Source organism: Hippopotamus amphibius, chromosome 10, assembly GCF_030028045.1.
Source record: "Hippopotamus amphibius kiboko isolate mHipAmp2 chromosome 10, mHipAmp2.hap2, whole genome shotgun sequence".
In the NCBI taxonomy this organism is placed as follows: domain Eukaryota; kingdom Metazoa; phylum Chordata; class Mammalia; order Artiodactyla; family Hippopotamidae; genus Hippopotamus; species Hippopotamus amphibius.
The window spans coordinates 72,282,146-72,298,809 of NC_080195.1; the positions used below are offsets into that span (position 1 = coordinate 72,282,146).

The 16,664-nt window shown below is 40.4% G+C and overlaps 1 protein-coding gene across 6 annotated transcripts in view; it reads right to left on the reverse strand.

Annotated features, from left to right (window-relative positions):
* The window catches only part of CRYBG3 (crystallin beta-gamma domain containing 3), a 111,452-nt gene extending 99,807 nt beyond the window's left edge, over positions 1–11,645 (reverse strand). For all 6 annotated transcript variants that reach the window (XR_009047666.1, XR_009047665.1, XR_009047668.1 and 3 more), the window contains exon 1: positions 11,311–11,645. Coding sequence is in view for 2 of the 6 variants with exons in the window: in XM_057696373.1 (XP_057552356.1) it covers positions 11,311–11,459 (149 nt within the window). In the remaining 4 variants the exon portion in view is untranslated. The remainder of the gene's footprint in view (positions 1–11,310) is intronic.
* Between the last annotated feature and the right edge of the window lie 5,019 nt (positions 11,646–16,664).

Consider the following 16,664-nt stretch of genomic DNA (forward strand, 5'->3'; position numbering starts at 1 on the left):
GTTTGTTTTAGGGAAGGCACCTTAGGGACAAAAGGCACTTCAGTCAAAATACCCCTTTCTATATCTGATTTTTTTCACATATGTACATTGAAAGGGTCAGACTCTGCCATTGAAAGGGTCAGCACTCTGCCAGATCTAAAATCCCATATGATCCTCCAGTAAGCACAATGAGTAGAAAAAGGAACAGGCAGACTAACCTTGAGACTTTTGCGGTAAAGGAAGAGAAAGACTGTGACCAAGAAACCAACTCAGTCAAAATTAATACCAGGACGTTACAACAAGGAGGCAGAAACTTCTACTGTCCCTTATTTCAAAGTGTCTGAGGCCACCACCAGGCCTATCCTCTATTCCTTTGGACTCCTCCCTCTGATCCCTCTCCAGAGGGTCTGCTCATGCCTTGGGGCATCTACACTACCTTGGGGATCTTTTCTTAGAAACACACTTCACGTGACAAGCTCTAGAGTTCCCTTTGTTAGCTGCTATACTGCAAGGACATTACAGATTAAACTGCCTTTTGTGCACTGGCCTGGAGCCCCACCCAGCATCTGCAACCCTGCTTCTGTGGGGATAAAGACAGAGTTCCACACCGACAATTTCCAAACAACCATCTGAAAGACTGTCCATTCATAAACAGTGACTGCCAGTAGTAGAGCAGTACTGTATTTTTTTTTAAATGACCATTAACGGAATATAAGACAGGTGGTTATAGCTATTGCTGGGTTTCAAATAAAAAGGTAACTAAAAGCTGCACTTTTAACACAGTCAAACAGCATGTATTTTAGCCCAAACATCTGGCATCTGAATTTCAGAACTCTTTGGAGAGAAACTGGGAGTAGGGAGGAGAGGTAATAGACATGATTATGAAGCTTCATGGCTTTGCACAGAAGCCATACTTCTAGAGCTTCTGACAGTCCTTTCCCCATAATGTCAACCCTGCCCTATAATTTATGTATCTACCCTGAAGCTGATTTACTTCCTGTTCCCCTCACATGCTCCCAAAATGAGACGCATAATTACAGTTTAATCACAGGCTACAGAGTGAGAATCTCAGTCTGTTTGTTGTGATCTGAGCTGTTCATCTACACATGACATCAGCAAGTGCTCTATTCTCTCAAAGTCCTCTTCCTCATACCCTTCAGCTTCTGAACATTTGTGACCCACCTCACAAGAATCAATACCCTGAACTTTTGCTGTGGCATGAACTCAAAGCAGTATACTAGCCGTCTAAAATGGGACACTCGTTTGTGTACCATTCAACAAACTGTCCTGAGAGAGGAACACTGGAGATCCAAGGACAGGTGAGACAGGACCTTCCCAGAGCTCCTCAGAGCCTGACCAAGGGTGACCTCACCTCCAACTCAAATCCTTCCTCTTATGTCAATACTTCCAGATATCAATAAGCTGATAAGCTACATGAGAATATATAAATACACATGCACACAGAAATCCATGCCCAAGTGATACTTTTTTTTTTTTTTTTAAAGCAATCTCATCAACTCCTTACCTACCTCATCTGGACCCTGGCTCCCTTCCATTCTGTTGTCTCTGCCTATTCTGGCATCTGTGCCAACATGATCCTGCCCCAGAACCTTGAAACTGGCTCTTCCCTCTGCCTGGAAAGTCCTTTCCTCTGATTTGCTAATGTCCTTACTCCCCAATATCGTGCAGGTTTTGGGTCACATGATACCCAATAGGGAGGCCTCATGACCATCCTCTCTACACCTTACTCCAGACTCACTGCTTTCATCATGTCCTCTTCCCTCACCTGACTTTATTTTACTTCAAAGCATATTATATATAAATCTATATAACTTTCCCATCAGAATACAAACCCTCTGTAATACAGCAGAGACACATTTAGATAGTCAAACTAGATTCTGAAATGTGATGACCTGCCTAAGATTTTTTAACAGATTAAATTTAAAATTATTTTTATAATTTGTAAAAGTATATATACTACTGTAGAAAATGACAAGCACCATTGTTAAGTGAAAAACAAAATTTCAAATTTCAAAATCCTGACGAGAACTTTTACTTTTTCTAAAAATACGTATACATGTAGACATGCACATAGGAAATGATCTAGAAAAACAGTACTTGTCTCTGGGTGGATAGGGTTATGTATGAGTTGTGCTTTTCTCTTTCTGATCTCCTTATAATTGCATACCTGTTTTAGAAAAGCCTATATTACTATTAAAAGGGAAAAAAAACAAGTATTGTAGTTGATTTTAAAAAGCAAATAAAAACAAGTTGGTGAAAAAAATGCAAGCAATGAATTTAAAGTAGACAACTAAATACTAATAGTACAAATATTTCATAATGGCAATTTCTTTGTATCATAATAAACATAGCATTGCCAAATGAGATCCTTATCTGCTTACCTAGAACAATGGAACAATCGAAATTATTACCACATACATTTTCAGCTTTGACGAATATAGCACAATGCCACCCCTCCAGCCAGGGTATTCTCCTTGGTGCTTTGACAACAAAGACAATAAGAGGCTGAGGGTTTACGTCTCACCCAACCTGTTCCCAGTTATCAAAATTTAAAATTCAAAGTATTTCATTCCTTGTCATAAGAAGCATGCAGTTATAAAAAATTATGATCTGCCACGAAGGTACTATCCATGTTTTATATAAATTTTAATACAAAGAGTAAAGCAGAAATTTCTAACATATCATGTAGAAATCACACAAAATTAGTATTCGTGAGAGCATTCAAATACCATTTTCAAGTCATTTCTGGCACTGCCATTTGTGCTACTTGTCATAAAGATCATATAAAAGATGTGCGCCTTCAAAAGCATGTTGTACTACTCTAAACAAAACTGTATTTTATATACATGGAAAGGTTGACTTTTGATTTAATTCCCAAATTACAACACGTACTTTGGCTGAATGAGTAAAGGGAATTGGGAAGAGGTGTGAAATAGCTAAGTCCTTATCTACCATCACCAGAAATCAATACAGATTGTCTAAAGTTTACAAATCAAGAAAGAACAGTAAATAGACACATGTACAGAAAGACCAGAAGAAACAGCTTAAATGAGATTAAAACAATTTCCTTTGAGAAGAGAGTTTCAAGAATGGGCCCACACCTGTTAAATGCTCCACAGCCCCATGAGACACCTTGGTACTTATTTTAAGAGGGGAAGAAAGATCTGTGCTATGTCTGCCTTCCCCACAAAACTGCAGGAGTGTTTTGAACCAACGACCATGCGGCACTGGATTCCCGAGGCTAGCACAGTGCCTGGCATAAGTGGTACCAAATGAATTCTCATTAAAAACACTGGTGAGGTTTTCAAATCAAATGATGAAAACATTAGGACCACATATAGGAAATACCCAGTGTATTTTCATATGTGACCTTTCCAGTAAAACAAAAGTCTTCCTAATCCATGAGGCATACTTCTTTATTTTGTACATACTTATGGCCCTACAGAGTTTTGACTGGCATGCTAAAGCTGGAAGAGACCTTAGTGATGGGGGCCATCTCCCCCACTTTATAATCAAAGACTGAGAGAGCTAATCAACTACCCAGAGTCACATTGCTATTCAAAGTGGGTGATTTAGGTGATTTCACAAAAGTGAGTTGATATTTTTGAGGCTCTATTAACTCCACCCAGTTTCACATTTCAGATTAATAATACATAAACCTCTCTCACACCTGCAGGAAGTTATCAAAATGTCCAATTATTCTGCATTATAAATACTACATTTATTTATAGCCTGAATCATAACTTTTCTCACTTGAACAAGTTAATGGAGTTACTGTTACTATTTACTGTTCTTTCTTGATTTCTTCCTTTGCAGAATTTTGCCAACTCAGGATCATAAATTCGCACTTTTTTCCTTTTTATACAAAGATAGTCACTAGGTCATAACCAGTCTTTTTTTTTTTTTTTCTGAAATAGGTAATCCACATAATTTTTTAAATATAAAAATGTCTAAAATGAAAAGTCTCCCTCCTCAGAAACAGAGACACAGATGTAGAGAACAAACATATGGACACCAAGTGGGGAAAGTGGGGAGGGTTGGAGCGGGGATGAATTGGGAGATGATTGCCATATATACATTAATAATAAGAAAAGAATACCAAATTGTACACTCTAAATATATGCAGTTTATTGTCTGTTAACTGTATCTCAATAAAAGTTCTTAAAAAAAAAAAAACAAAAAAAAAAAGTGCTGTTCACACAAAAAAAGTCTCCCTCCTGTTCCTCATTCCTTCACCCAGTCTCTTATCCTCCCCAAAAAGTTAACACAATGCTAGTAACAGACTTTTTTGATACTCCTCCATTTTCATATGCAAATCAGAGCATAATATACACAATGGCTTGTATCTTGCTTTTTACTTAATTTATTTAAGAGATATTTTCTTATCATTACACAAAAAGCTTTATTGTCTTTTTTGACAGCTGTGTAATACTCCACAGCATGGATATACCATGCTTTACCAATTAGTCCACTATTTTTCATCTCTTGAGAAATGAAATGACTGCAATGACTAAACTGCAATGACCAAACTTGTCATCCAATGGAATTTATAGAAGGGAACTGTTAAATCAGAGTATGTGAATATATAATGTTGATAGAACTTGTAAAATTGCCCTCCAAAATGGTGTATCAATTTACACTCCTGGTAGTAGTGTATGAGAATTCCTGTTTCCCCACATCAAACTCAAGCTTTGATTATCAAACAGGTGGAATATGGTATCTTGCTATAGTCTTAATTTGTACCTTTTTCAAAGGAGATTGCCCTTTTCATGTGCTTAAATATAAATTTATAAATTGCACTGGGCTGGCCAAAATGTACTATAAGTATATATATTTTCCTCTTTCAACTGCCAGGACTATAAATTCTTTATTGCATAGAGCACTGATCCAGGCCATCTGGGCAAACATCCAGCTGCATGCCATTGTCTTTTATTTCCATTCAAAACCATTTTCTAAGGCCTGCTTCTGTTTGGGTCTTCCCAAGTTAAGCAGAGGAAGCAGTCACATAATGCTGTAGGCTTTGAATTCAGGAAGGAGAATCTGACTCCTCACTCTACCACAAGATGCTGTGAGACTTTTGATTAGCTATTGGACCTCTCCAAGCCTTAAATTATGTGTCAGTAAAATGGAGTGAAGATTCCTTTCTCATAAGGCTGCTTTGAGGATTAAGTCAATGTACATGTTTAAACCCCCAAGCATAGGGCTTGGATCTTATTAGGGCCCCAGTTAAGAGTGGTTTAGTTTTGTCATCACTCATCTGTCAGGCAAAAAGAAACACTTGACTAAGCAAACAGTTGCTTCGCTGCTTTGGGATATCTCCAGTTAAATACCCCCCGGGGTTAAGCACTGAGGGATAATCCTGCTGGAGTTGTACCAGTACTTGGCCTTCACAACTGCCAAATAAACAATGAGTTATTTCTGGTCACAAAACTTCAACTTGTTTCTCTATCAATGTCAAGCCATTCTGTATAAGGATGTCCACTCACTTGGAATATTGATTTTTGCAAGGATGTGCTTTTCTGACTCCATCTAAGACTTGCTGAGTCAAGGAGGAGCAGGAGGGACTGAGGGAAAGCACTTCCATTCAAGCTGCTGGTACAGTTACTACCACATCTCCCCACCAGTCTGCCTTGGCAAAGGATGCTCTTCAAATCATGCTCAGAGAGAAGTTAAAAATGTGAGAAGATACTTTGAAAGTCCAATGAAAGTCCTCATACAACGTTTGACACTCATGAAACAGTAAGTGTGTTCTGAACCAAACATGTTTGGCTTATAATGAGCTCATCTGCAAAACAGACATACATGTTTATCTCCTCCATTAATTTAGGAAACCTTTGAGGGCAGTTTGCATCTTTCATTCATCTTTGTACCCCACTCCTTAGCAACATACTCAACAGGTAGCAGTCACTCAAATTCATGGAATGAGTAGACTAAAATTAAATATGGCTTCTTTAACTTTTATTTCATGCTGATCCTCTCTTTGTTTATTTATTTGGCCATGCAGCATGCGGGATCTTAGATCCCCCACCAGGGATCGAACCTGTGCCCCCTGCAGCGGAAGCACAGAATCCTAACCACTGGACTGCCAGGGAAATCCCTGATCCTCTCTTTTCAGTAGATAGCCTGGATTACTTTCCTGAGTTTCAATTTACATCAACCTATGTTTTCTTGCTACCATGGCTGTATTGGCATTTCTGGTATATCTGCACATCAGTGTATTTCATCAGAACTCTGGTTAGGAAATAAAATATTTTATTGAGGGAGTATTATTTTATTCTTATTTTACAAAATTTGCCATTATCCCTTTTACATATTTTCTGCTGAGATTAAAAAAAGGAACCCAAAAATGTTTCTTTAATCAGAACTTTCAAAGTTAGAAGTTGTGATTAAATTTACTGCAGGCCAATTTGAAGTAAACTTGCAACTTGAACACATTTAGTGTACAATTGAGTTAGCTTTCAAGGAATTTCCTCAACAAGAAACAGAATCCCCAAGGTAGACATCTGGCAGACACCCTGTTAAGCCCAAAAGTCAGAAATCTCACTTGAAAAAAAAAGTACTATTTCAACTAAAACAAACTATACTTCTACTCCACTGCCAAAAGTAGTTTCTGTGCTTTTCATTAACCTGGAAGCTCAAGATTCTCACAAAATACACATGGCTGAGGACTTCTGAAATTTTCCAGTCATCTTTATTGCTGCAGGCATGAACTACAGATGTGGTCCTTCAACACTACATAGGTATCTTTTATTCCACTAGTTACCAATTATTTTCCACAGTGCTTTCAAATCAATGAAAATGCAACCATCATAAAAATTCAGAGAACAAAGCTCCTTTTCCTTACATAACTAATGTTGCGGTCAACATTTAACTTGAAGGTCAATAGTTCTCATGTTGGTGTCAGGGGCATTATTGACATTTTTTATGAGACTATCTCCTGCAGTACACCCCATTAGCATGCTGGCTCCACTGACTTATCAATCACACTCAGCCATGGCGAAAAGCAAATATTCTCTGAACTTTAAATCAAGAGCCAAACACTGTCTAGAGACCTTTATGGTCCCCCCACCCCATGTTTCAAAATGCCCACTTCAAGGGTAGGAGTGTACTACCCTTAGCTTAAACCCACTAATAAGTGCTCTAACGTTCCATCAACAGAGTCACTCCCTCACCTGAGCTAAGTAAAGGGGACACCAAGATGAGACACAGCCCTGCCTTGTGTCTAGTGATCCTGTCTTACCTTCTATCACCAGCACTATATGGGGACGCTCAAAGGAACAGCCAAAAAGAGTATGTGTGAAATGGGCCACACTGTTATCCATCCTGGAACAAAGGAAGGAAAGGTCCGACTGACTTACACATTCAGATGTATTTTGAAGGAGCACAGTTCAGAAGGGTGGTGTTCAGGGATGGTGTGGCAAAAGAATCAGAGCTTCTGAGTCACAGAGACTCAATCTCAAATCTCACTCCTGAAACTTACTCCTGTCATGATTTGGGGTAAATCGTTCTCCACTGGGAGTGCTATCACTCTCCTTCCCACCCACCTGGGTGGAGGTGTTTGGCATTATCCCAACTGGAGGATGATACCGGCAATTAGTGGGTGGGGCCACAGATGCCAAATGTCTTGCAAAGGACAGGAGAGTCCAGTTCAACAAAGAATTGTTCCACCCAAGTCTCCAACAGTGTCCACCCCTATCGCCCTCAGTTTCCTCAATTGTCAGAATGTTGAGAAGCATACCAACCTTTCAACCTTTCAGGCTAAATGAGAGGATGCAAGTAAAAGCACCCAGCACAGAAGGAAGTGCAGTTAGCCCTTTATGAAAGCTCTTCTCGCTTTACTATCCCCCTCCCGAGTTTACAAATGTTGTATGCAGCTCATTTTAAACACGTCCATCGGGTGTGATACAGCAAAGAAACAAAACTGAGCGATCATTTTCTCAAAGCGGGGAAAATTAGAAGGCAGGTATCCTTCAGATCACAGTTTAGCAGTATCCGTTTAATACCATTTCACAAAAATTCTCTAAAGTTTACAACTGAGAGCCAAACACTCTTTAGGCCCAGCGCTAATCTAATTTTCTTAACGTCTCTTTCACTCTGCCCCACTAATGAACATAGCTCCCAAGAGATCATAACTTCTGAAGGCCTTTGCTCAGCCTAGAGGACCCAATCCCCATTTCTCTCTATCTTCCCGGCTAAGTTCTCTACCTGTGAAAATAACACCCAGGTAAAACCACTTCCACTATGAAACCCTCCCTGATCTCCCCTGTCATTTCTAATGAGTCTGTTCATTGCATGCTCGTAAACAGGGTTAAACATAACACCAGTGAATTGAATTCAATTGCAGTTTTCATTTCTATATAATCTAAAACAAATTAATATTAGCACTTCCTGGATCTGGTCAACCACCCAAGATATAAGTCCTGACAAGCACTTCAATTGCCAACACCTGAATTCCCACATACAACAGTGCTGATGCAAATAGTCCTTCTTTAACTGTTGCAGGTTAATGAGAACAGCGGCGAACACAATATATAAACGATGTGTTCACAGCAAATGATGCCCAAATAACTTACAGCACACCATAAAAGCAAAAGTTTTCCTATGGTTCAAATAGGGAAATATTGGGAAACCTGAATCATGGCACGGTACACAGTGCTACAGTCATATCAACCCCCCAAAACCTTGTGTTTGTCCCAGTTGGTATCAGATGCATTTTGTGAGTAGCCAAGAAATAGCTACCAAAAACAGGATAATGCTGTAAATTTTACTTTTATTGGTCTTGTGGTTACGTTTGCGTTTGATCTTTAATTCTGTTCTAAAGAAATTGTTAAGGAATTCTGTTCTTAAGGAATTTATGTCCCATTTGTATTTGTATATGCACAGGTTATATCACAAAATTCACGTTAAGTCAACGCTGGGAGTGCAGAAAAGGAGACCGTACAACCCCAAGAAAATGCATTTCATTTTGCGTACACAGAAAAGTCAGCATGCAGAGATTAATCCTTAATGTAGTATATGCTAAGGGGCCTCAGAGTTGCAAACACTGCACAGGACTTAATACTTGTTCATTAACTGAAAAGCAGCTATGCAACTTTGGGCAAGTGTGTGTTTTTACACTAAAATGAGAATACTGATGGTACAGGTCTGTCCAACCTCAAGTGTAATATTATTAAAAGTACTCTGTCAATTGTACTGTGCCAGACACACCATAGATGGTAGGATGACTGTTTTCAAGTGGTCTTCTCAGCTTCTCCCAGTTCCTTGAGAGAAAGTACCCTTTTCTCAGTCATCTTTACATCCCTACCACACAAAGCCCCTAGTGTCTGAAAAGGACTCCCCTGCATCTAAAATCACCAGTACAAAAGGTAAACCAGGCTCCCACTGAAGCCAATAGTTTTTACTGGCTCTGAAAGAAACAGCCAAAATACCCTTTCATTTTGAAATAAGATCACAGTGACAAATCGCAATTCTGTTTCCAATCTTGTTAACACCAGGGTGTTGTGTTACTAGGACATTGGGTACTACTAAGGGTTTCCATTTGTTTCATTAAACTTTCAACAAAAGGCTTTGTGTTTGTTTATATCCTTGAAAAGAAAGATTTAAGCTCATTTAAAAGGTAAAACACCCACACAAAGGATTATCTGCTATCCCCTTAACATCTGGCAAATTCTTAAAAAGATGAGGACAAAATTCATGTTCATACAAACACAATTAAAATTCTCATTGTCAAAAAGCCAGTCTCTGCCTCTTTGGAGATGCGAATGGAGAAGTGGTAAGCCAGCAAGAGACAAGCTACTAGAGTGGTTAGTGCCAGAGAGAAAAGAGATTAGATTTGAGAAGTGTCTAAAAAGCCAAAACAGGGCAGGGAGGCAGGCAGGGTTTCCGGACAATTCTGACATGAACCTGAAATTGGCCTGCCTATTCTCTTCTAACACTGACTCAAGTTTCCAACTTTTGCTGAGTCTAGTTGGGATTTCTTTTAAACACTGCTTCCATATTATCCAAGGATGCTAGAGCTGTTACCGCAGGCTGTCTGCCCACACCAGCATTCTGACATTTTGGTTGAACCCTGTCAGACTTCAAAACTATTTTTAACTACTGTGTAACTCTGAATTTTAAATTCTCTCTTAACAGGGCAATAATAGCTGAAACCTCCCAGGAGAAGTTTTCCATTTATAATAGGAGCTTTCTTGGAAAATTGTGGCATTTTATTAACATATGGTCAAAATGGAAATGTTTCACGAGTAGGGAAACTGAGGAACACATAAACGACTCGAATCAATTCACAAGACCTGAATGAAAACTGATGGAATCAGCTGCCACAGTTACAGTTCTGTTTCCTATCCATTTTTCTTTGAAGCCCTCCACGAGGCCTTTAACATCTGAAGTAAAACACAGCTTTCTGGAGAGCGTCCTTCCAATCACAGGAGTGATCTGCTAGTGCAATTTGGGAGAAGAGGGAGCGGTGAGCCTTTCTTGCCATCAAAAGCTTAAAACCAGCGAGTATGTGTATCACTTAACCGCTCTTCCTCCCTCGGAACAGATTAAAAGATTCCGGAACAGGTATTTTTATTAGACATGAATTTTTTGGATTTTTGATTTTACAGCAGCAGGTGGAGGAAGGAGAAAAGACTGAAGAGAAGGGGTACTGACACCAAGACAGCTCGAGTCCAGGTGTCTGGAATCTGTCTGGGAACTTGAGGCAGCTGTTTCCGAAGGGATATCGGAAAGAAGCGCGGCATCATTTAAATGTCAGGCAATGGTAACTAAGCCTAGCGACGGTTTTATGTTTTAATGGAGCCTTGGGAACTCAAAATCACCATTCTTTAAAAAAAAAAAAAAAATGCATTCTGAGACACTATGAATAAGACGGCAAAATCCCAGCCGAGAGGGTGGCGCTCCCAAGCGTTACCTTCCCCACAGGAGTGGTTTTCGGATCGCGCCCTCTCTGCCCCGGCGGACGGCTCGGCTCACAACTGTTTCCTATTACCGCCGGCAGGGCGCCGGGGGACTCGCTCTTCCCGCAGAACTTGGAGCGCGGACTAGTGTGGGACAGGAACCGAATCACGTCCGGGGAGGGGAGGCAGGGACGCCCGCGCGGCCGCGGGTCACCAACTTCACCCGGATTTACCAAACCAAGTGATGCGGCACGGGAACTGGGCTGGGAGCACGAAACTTGAGCAATGGAGGAAGGAGAACAGAGTGGCGAGCGCAGCCCGGCCAAGGGCGGCCGGCTGCGGGCAAGCGGGACCAGGAGCCCGCGTCCCGCGAGTCGGCGCAGGGCAGCCCGACGCCCCCCGCGGCTCCCACCTGGCAGCGCCCCGGCCCGGCGCGGGCGGCTGACTCGTCCCCGGCCTCTCCTCCTCTTCCTCTTCCTTGTCCCGGGAAGGGCTTCGGGGAGCGAAGAACCGGGAGAAGCTGTGCCAGGGGGCGCCGCCCCTCCTCCGGCCACCAGACATCTCCCCGGCGCGGTAGCTGGTCCGCGGCCGTCCTCGGGGAACGCGGGAGGCGGTGTCCTCAGCTCGCAGCTCGGCCCTGCGCCGCGGGACCCGGCGAGGGCAGGACAGACTCGGCGCTAGGCGGCCGGCGTGGCTCAGTCCATCCCGGACGGTGCGCTCCCCGCGCGGCTCCTTCTCGCGCTGTGCGGCGGCTCCTCCTCCCGCCCCCAGCCCGCCTGCCCGCCCCCAGGAGGAGCCAGAGGCCGCGGCACCGCCCCGAGCCCGGGCCCGCCGCCGTCCGCCGCTGTCCGCCGGGTCCCCGCTGCCAGCGCCCGCCTGAGAGCCGGGGGGGAAGCGCAACCCCGCTACGCCGGGCTCCAGGCTTCCCGCCCAACCGAGCTCGGGCTGCCAGCCCGTTTGTCTTTTCGCTCAGTTTTTCCTTTCTATTACTGATTTGTTTTTCTATCCTCCAGCCAGTGCACGGAACAGTTTTCAGGCTTTTGAAAGAAGTTCATGAACTAAAGTTTGTGAACACACCTGGTAAACTGCGGTACCAGAGTGCCCTGGGCTGCCCTTCAGCTAACGAACAGCTATTCCTAAAACAGTTCCCCAGGGCTGCAAAAGATGAGGTTACCCGGTGGCCGAGTCTTAGAAGTGGAGGAGGCCATAGGTGCCTGTCTAGGTCTGTTCGGCTGGCTTACTACGTGTGGAGTAACTTACCCTAACCTAGATGTGCTTCGATATTTCTCACACTCCGTGTTACACACTACTCCCCTGCGAACCCTCTTGCAAAAACGACACTGATCAAGAACAAGTATAATTCAAACTTGTCAATGCTGCAGCAAATATTCTATAGTCATTACACAGACCTCACTGAAATCTGGAAACCAAAAGGCCCTGAATACTTGGTTTTAAATATGTCTAAATACAGTAGTTTGAATTTTCTTAGTTTTTTAAAAATTTTACATACAAAAAGCTGTAATAATTAATGCATGCAACTTGATGAGTTTTAAGATAAATATACATCATGAAACCATCATCTCAATCTATGTCAGAAAACCATCCATCACCTCCAGAAGTTTCCTCCCACCCTCTTATTTATTATTATAAACACTTATGATATAAGATCTGCCCTCTTAGCTAAGTTTTAAGTATACAATTCAGTATTGTGAACTATAGGCACTATGCTGTAAGTAGAACTCTAGGACTTACTCATCTTGCGTAATTTCAACTTTGTACCCTTTGCATGATATTACCCTGCTTCCCTTTCTCCAGCCCCTGGCGACAGCCTTTCCACTCTCTGCTTCTATGTGTTTGAGGAATCTAAAACAGTCAAATATAATATAATATAATAGTCAATATAATATAATCCATTTAGTGTAGTATTTGTCCTTCTGTGTCTGAACTTATTTCACTAATACAGTAGCATTTATTTGTTTGTTTTTAGGTTTTTGTACCCTAGCGGCTAGTAGAGAAAACATCAAGGGGCCCATTCACCCCAGGTGTTTTGTTTTAAAGCTAAGCTGCCCCTGAGAAGGTGTAGAAATCAAGTAAATGAGAGAAAAATGAAATGTCCAGGCAGTTTTGATGTGGGGGAGGGGAAGGAAGGTACCCTAGGGTCATCCCTGCTCTGGCTTTGGAGTCCTGGAGGAGAAGAAGGTTGTTTATGAGTAGATTCAATGGCTATACGCCCCAGGTCATTTCAGCAGCTGATGGCTATTGAGCCTCCTCCCTGCCAAACCACAGCTGCCTCCTAGAAGCACTCCAGCCCCTACGAACTGCAGCAAAGCCCAAGTCCACTCACCCTAATTTGTTCTGGCTCAATTTAACCTACCAAAGTTAAATCAGTCCAGTTTCCTTCTGCTAAGTTCATCCCAGACTATCCCTCAAGACTGCCAGTGATTTCTCTCTTGCAAATGTTTCCTCCTTCTCCATGAGTGTGAGAAAAAAGGGAAAGGCTAGAATAATACACTGGAATAAGACAAGTAAAGTTCCCATTTCGAGCCTTATTGTTTTAGGGAAGAATCTCCATTAAAGGCCAGCTTACCAGAAAGCCCAGAAAATATGAAAGCAAAGAGAGCATGAAGTAAACTGTTCCCTCCAGCTAGAAGGCCTTGAGAATTAATCTCCCCAAAGGAATGTTAAATAACTACCAGATGTGTCCACCACCTGTACTGTGACCAAAGCAGACCCTACACCCTAGTACCTACCCAGAGGGTAGGAAGTCTTTCTGGGGATAAAATCCTATTGGGGCCAGTAAGATTTATTATTGAGTTATAGTTTTATCTAATAATGCTATTTCTTTAAGTAAAAGAATTTCACTAAAAAAATAGCTGTTAAGGAGAATGCTGTGATAGTCATATTTTTTCAGTAACCACTAACTTCAGTAAATGAGAAGGCATCAGAATCATGATGGGTAAAGTCCTTCATTCATACAGAAAATTTCTATAGTATTGGTGGTGACAGTATAAGCAGTAGAAATAATGCTAATGTTCATCCAGCTAGAATCCCTTCTATTAATAAACACCTTGCAAAGGTATAAGATAATATACATGTTATTAGAGGCCCCTAAAATGAACAGTTGGGCCAATACAGGCCCATGAGATAGATAAATATATATATATATATATATATATATATATATATATATATATTTTTTTTTTTTTTTTTTTTTTTCCCCTCTCCAAAGCAACTACTTCATGAAGGAAATAACATCTAATGATATTCTAATCTCCAGCCTGTGGTAGAACAAAGCAATTGAATGAATTTTAAGTATACATGATGTCCTGCCTCCACTAAGGCAAACTTTGTCTATGGAAAATAAACTTAAAGCCATAAATTGATGATTCCTGAATTTTCATTTATTTACTTTTCAAATACTTATCAGTTCCTAGATGTCCTCCATCCTTATATTCTGAGTTCATAATAACAAAGTTCTGAATACTAAGTTCTAAGATTACATTAGGAAGTCTGTAAAAAAGGTTGACTTTTAGAGTTGTAAGGATCTTGGTGTTAGGGATACATTTAGTTTGAATTTAGTGGGATATATTTATGTGGTTCTCAGTGTCTCCAAATAGTTGCTATTGCTTAAATTCAAATTTGTCCATTGTGCAACTCATCAAGCATTACACCCAAGACACAGGACCAGAGGCACTATCATGACATAAACATATCCGAAGCCCCCTTACACTGAAAATATGTGGGTAACAGAGGTGCAACAAGATTCAAAATGTACAATAGCAAAAGGTGAGTTGTGGAAAACTATTTCAGGCATCAGAAGACACAACTAAAACAGAGAGAATCACTTCTAATTGATATAATTTCTCTGATAACAGTAATATGTTCAATAATGTAGTGTATATAATTTTTATAATTATAAATGCAGCACTTTTTTTTTAATGAAAATCATGTAAAATGGAATTTTTCAGAATTTTTGTTTGTAGGGCACAAACCTGTAGCAGTACCACAAACAATGAGTGTGTATGTGAGTGTATAGTGTTGTATGTTTACTAGCCCTTCTATCAATAATAAATATGCTCAACCAAACTTGAGGAAAGACTGAATTATCTTTCCATTATATGTACAGAAAATGAAATTAGAAAATGATTCTCATATGAAATGCTGTCAAAGAGAATACCAACAAAAGTATAAGAAAAAAAATATTATACAGGCACACCAGGCAGTTAATGAAAAAAATATTGTTTTTCTAGACTTTGTGATATTTGTAATATGTCAGCCTTTTAAAATTGTTAATTTGTAAGATTTATTTTTCATTCACTTTTATATCTAATTTTTATTTTTAATTTTAAATCTTTTTCTTTAAAGAGAAATTGTAAAAATCTTCAGATACCTCAAAACCCAGATCTGTCCTTGAGTGCCGACTACGTGTCAGATACATACTCATTCTTAGAGATATAGTAAAGAATAAGACCAAGTGCTTTCCCTCAAGGACCAAGTTTGATGGGATAAGCAGATGAGCAAAGCAGGTAGGACAGGGAAAATCTTTCCATGGGCATAAATAGGATGGATCACACTTACTCTAGAAGGTTCCAGGAAGGCTCACTAGAGGAGATAACTCAGTATGCTTTCTTCCTCTCTGCCTCCTGTGACCACCATGACTTCCACAAAAAGTCTGCAATTCAATAGCTTATTTGATATGTGAGAAAAGCTAAGTTCATCACATTGTAACTGAACTACCATTCCCAAAGCATAAGCACTGTACTCCTCAAAAGTATGAGAAAAGACAAAGTGCTAACCCCAAAGCATTTCAACAAAGATGCAAGTGTAGTTTATAAATGCTAAGCTTTTTGTTCTAAAAAGTCCACCAGAGGGATAAACTTTTGTATATAAATACTGGGTTAGAGCACAGTATTTACTATGTGGCAGGTGGCCCAGGAATATTGAGACAGCTGTCAACATCAAGGAAAGCACCAGTCCATGAAAAGCAAGCAGATGGATTGGTGCACTTCACTAGCTGCCTCCTAGAATAATAGCTGTGCGTGGCCAAATGAGGCAATGTCATGCTGCCCAGGGCAGCAAAAAGCTATTACTGGGTATAAGCACTCAATTAGGAGATGGGGCGGGGGAACATCCTCCCCTTTCCATTGTATAGCCCAGGTTTTCATTAAGAACCACAGCAACAAATAAAAAAGGGGGAAAAATGATGTTAGCATTTCTCATTCTGTTACATTCTGATTATCATGGTTTGTAACACGGGAAAATGCCTCAATCTTGCTGCTTCAATGAGAGCAGATGGTGAAATTTTAAGTAATTGGTTATTCAGACTTCTATGGGATGCATGAAGTTCTATAGTATTGTTTGTCTGGTTTTTACTTTCAGAACATGTGGAGATTGACATCTTTCAAACACACACCTTTTAATGCTTAAATTAAGATGTGTTAGTTTGACCTAAATTACATTTACTCTTTTCTTCCCTTGATATGATGATGATACTTATGAAGAGAAATGAATGCTTCACAAAATTATATTAACAGCCAAATATTTTCTTCTAAAACAGTGCAAAATTTGCTAATACCAAGCCATTGTATTCTAAAGAGTATATAAATAGAAGAAGGATTTCTTTGGCAAACACAGATTGTAAAATATATTCCAAAATAGTTATTCATACCAATTCAGTCTGATCTGTCTTTTGTTGAGTCAAATGCTATCTATAATATAAAGCCATATGTAGAATATTAACTTTTAGTCATGCCGCTTCATACACAT